The 2,500-nt window shown below is 39.7% G+C and overlaps 1 protein-coding gene across 1 annotated transcript in view; it reads right to left on the minus strand.

Annotated features, from left to right (window-relative positions):
- The window catches only part of LOC122264967 (uncharacterized), a 7,728-nt gene that overhangs the window by 642 nt on the left and 4,586 nt on the right, over positions 1–2,500 (minus strand). The window contains exon 3 of the mRNA XM_043034090.2: positions 1–2,245. This exon is cut by the window's left edge and continues 642 nt beyond it. Within this exon, the coding sequence (XP_042890024.1) occupies positions 590–2,245 (1,656 nt within the window). The 3' untranslated portion in view covers positions 1–589. The remainder of the gene's footprint in view (positions 2,246–2,500) is intronic.

Here is a 2,500-nt window from a genome sequence, read left to right on the forward strand (position 1 = left end):
GGGGTGAAGAATGATTAATGAGAGCAATAATAACATTTTCAAAGACAAAACAAACTTTGGTGACACAGCTGACTGTACAACATTATCATCAGAAGTACACCAAATACAGGGTATGCATAATTTGTCTACAGGCGGTAGTATCGCTAAAACTTCATAGTAAAATATAACAAAGGCATAAACTTTCCTTAACATTAAAGCCATCAAATGATCCTTTTGAAGGATATACATCTCAACAAATGATTTCAACATTTTGTTCATAAAATATAAATGTGGTCAGACAATCCTCAACATTCATAAATGGTTTCTACTACGAAAAATATTATCAAAAATTCTTTAAGTCCATATTTACTACCTCCTTAGAGATTCATATTAAAATATCATCTCATATCCTGTCAAAAATCTAAACAACAAGTTGATATCAACAATACCAATACAATCAAGCACCAACATTCTACTGGTTCAGGCAATACATACTACAATTAATCCTAAAATCCTGGACAATCTTCAGGAAGACAATTTCCAGTACATTTTTTCAGGTATGGTCCCATTGTAAGGCACAAGGACTTATGAGTGGAAGGCACTTTAATACTTAGCACCGTTTTTCTGCCGCAGCAGCCTCACGTTTCACAACATGTGGTGGAGCATTTACATCTACAAAATTGATGGGCGTTTCATTATCTTTACTCTTGCTTGCCGCTTTGGCCCCCTTTTTACGTCCCCCACTTTTCTTCGGGGCTTCATCGTCACCTTCCAAGTGCTTGTGGATGTGCCTGCTAAGAGCTGTCTTGTGATTAGTGCTATAATTACAAATGTCACAGAAATAACTGCGTTCTCCTGTGTGCTGCTTCTGATGGATGTACAGCTGTGACTGATATGGGAATATTTTGTCACACTGATCACACTTGGGTAACTTATGAAGCCCTACAGTTAAAGGTTTGCCATTGCGCAAGACTAACACATCCAACTCTGTATCAGGATGTTTTTGCATGCAGTGGATAATGATGTTTGCACGAGCCCATTCCCTATGCCCACAATCCACACAAGAAAATGGTAGGGCTTCAGAGTGGCTCTTCTTCTTGTGTTGTTTCATGTGATAGTTATCTTGGAAGACTTCATCACAAAATTCACATTTGAATTCCCTCTGAGGCATTGTGAGTTCCACATGATCAACAGTACCATCAATGCAAACAGTACGCAACAGGATCTTCGGATTTTGGATATCCTTATGTTTACGGTGGATGTGGTCACGGACAGTCATCTTACTGGTTGCATAGAATGAACACACACTGCATCCAAAGGGTTTAACACCTGTATGGGACCGCATATGGACCTTGTATTTCCAAGTGTCATGGAATACTTTTGAGCAGTCTGGGCAGGTTATCACCATCCTGCGTGAAGTCACAGGTTTCTTGGACACTGTGACAATAAGATGAACTTTTGAACCATCTCCATTCCTCAAGGACTCAATGTGGGCCTTTGGATGCTTCTCTTTGATGTGGTTAACCAAATCTGTTTTGTGTGTGGCCTTCAATCCACATGCAGCACACTCAAAGCGTTTGCGCAAAATGTTTCGCCTTTTCTTTCCAGCGGATGAAGTCGTTTCATTTGAGGAAACACTTCCATCATTACTGTTAAAGCTCCCATTGGGGTCAGGAGTTTCTGATACCACTTCTTTGTCTTCGATATCATCTTCGGTTGAAATATTCTTTTCTTCAGTCTTCCTCCTGTTCTTAGGTACATACTTTTGTTTTGGTTCATCTGAATGCACAATAAGATGTACACTGGTCATATGTCGCTGCATGTGTTCACGGTAGCTTGTTGAAAAATTGCAAACATCACATGTGTAAGGCTTCTCACCGGTGTGGCACCTGACATGACGTTCAAGAGAGTACTTACTGGTGTAAATTCTCTCACACATTGCACATATGAAACGCATCTTGTTACTGGCATCCCTACCGAGAGCAACGCCATCTTCCATCATTACTTTCCGGGGAGTGTGCTTCGTCATAAGCTCGTCCAAGTCCACCTGCACAGCGTCCAGTGATACGGACTCGCTCCGTTCCTTCTTTGTGACGTGCTGTTTGATAATGTGGCTCTTCAGCTTCTCCGGATCGACAGAATTGAAGCTGCAAACACGGCATTCGTACCTCTGGTCTTCGTGCTCCATCAGCATGTGCTTGCGTTGGAAATAGCGATTTGGGAACCACTGATCACAAACCTTGCATTTGAATCGCACAGTTTGCTCCTGCAATAATAACAATAATATTTAATAAATATATACTATACTCATACAAGGAAGAGATTCTACCACTTAAACTACTTCTAAATACCATATCAAAAATTTTCTACCAAAATGGATGAAATATCATGTGGTCATTGCTCTGCTGTTATCCAATGACACCAGATTGAAAACAAAAAGTAGCTCTATAATAATTATGTATCATAATACTAATACTACTACAACTAAAGACAATAACTTTATGAATGATTATAGTATTAT

Source organism: Penaeus japonicus, unplaced genomic scaffold, assembly GCF_977035675.1.
Source record: "Penaeus japonicus unplaced genomic scaffold, GWHDUDI00000001_assembly GWHDUDI00000037, whole genome shotgun sequence".
NCBI lineage: Eukaryota > Metazoa > Arthropoda > Malacostraca > Decapoda > Penaeidae > Penaeus > Penaeus japonicus.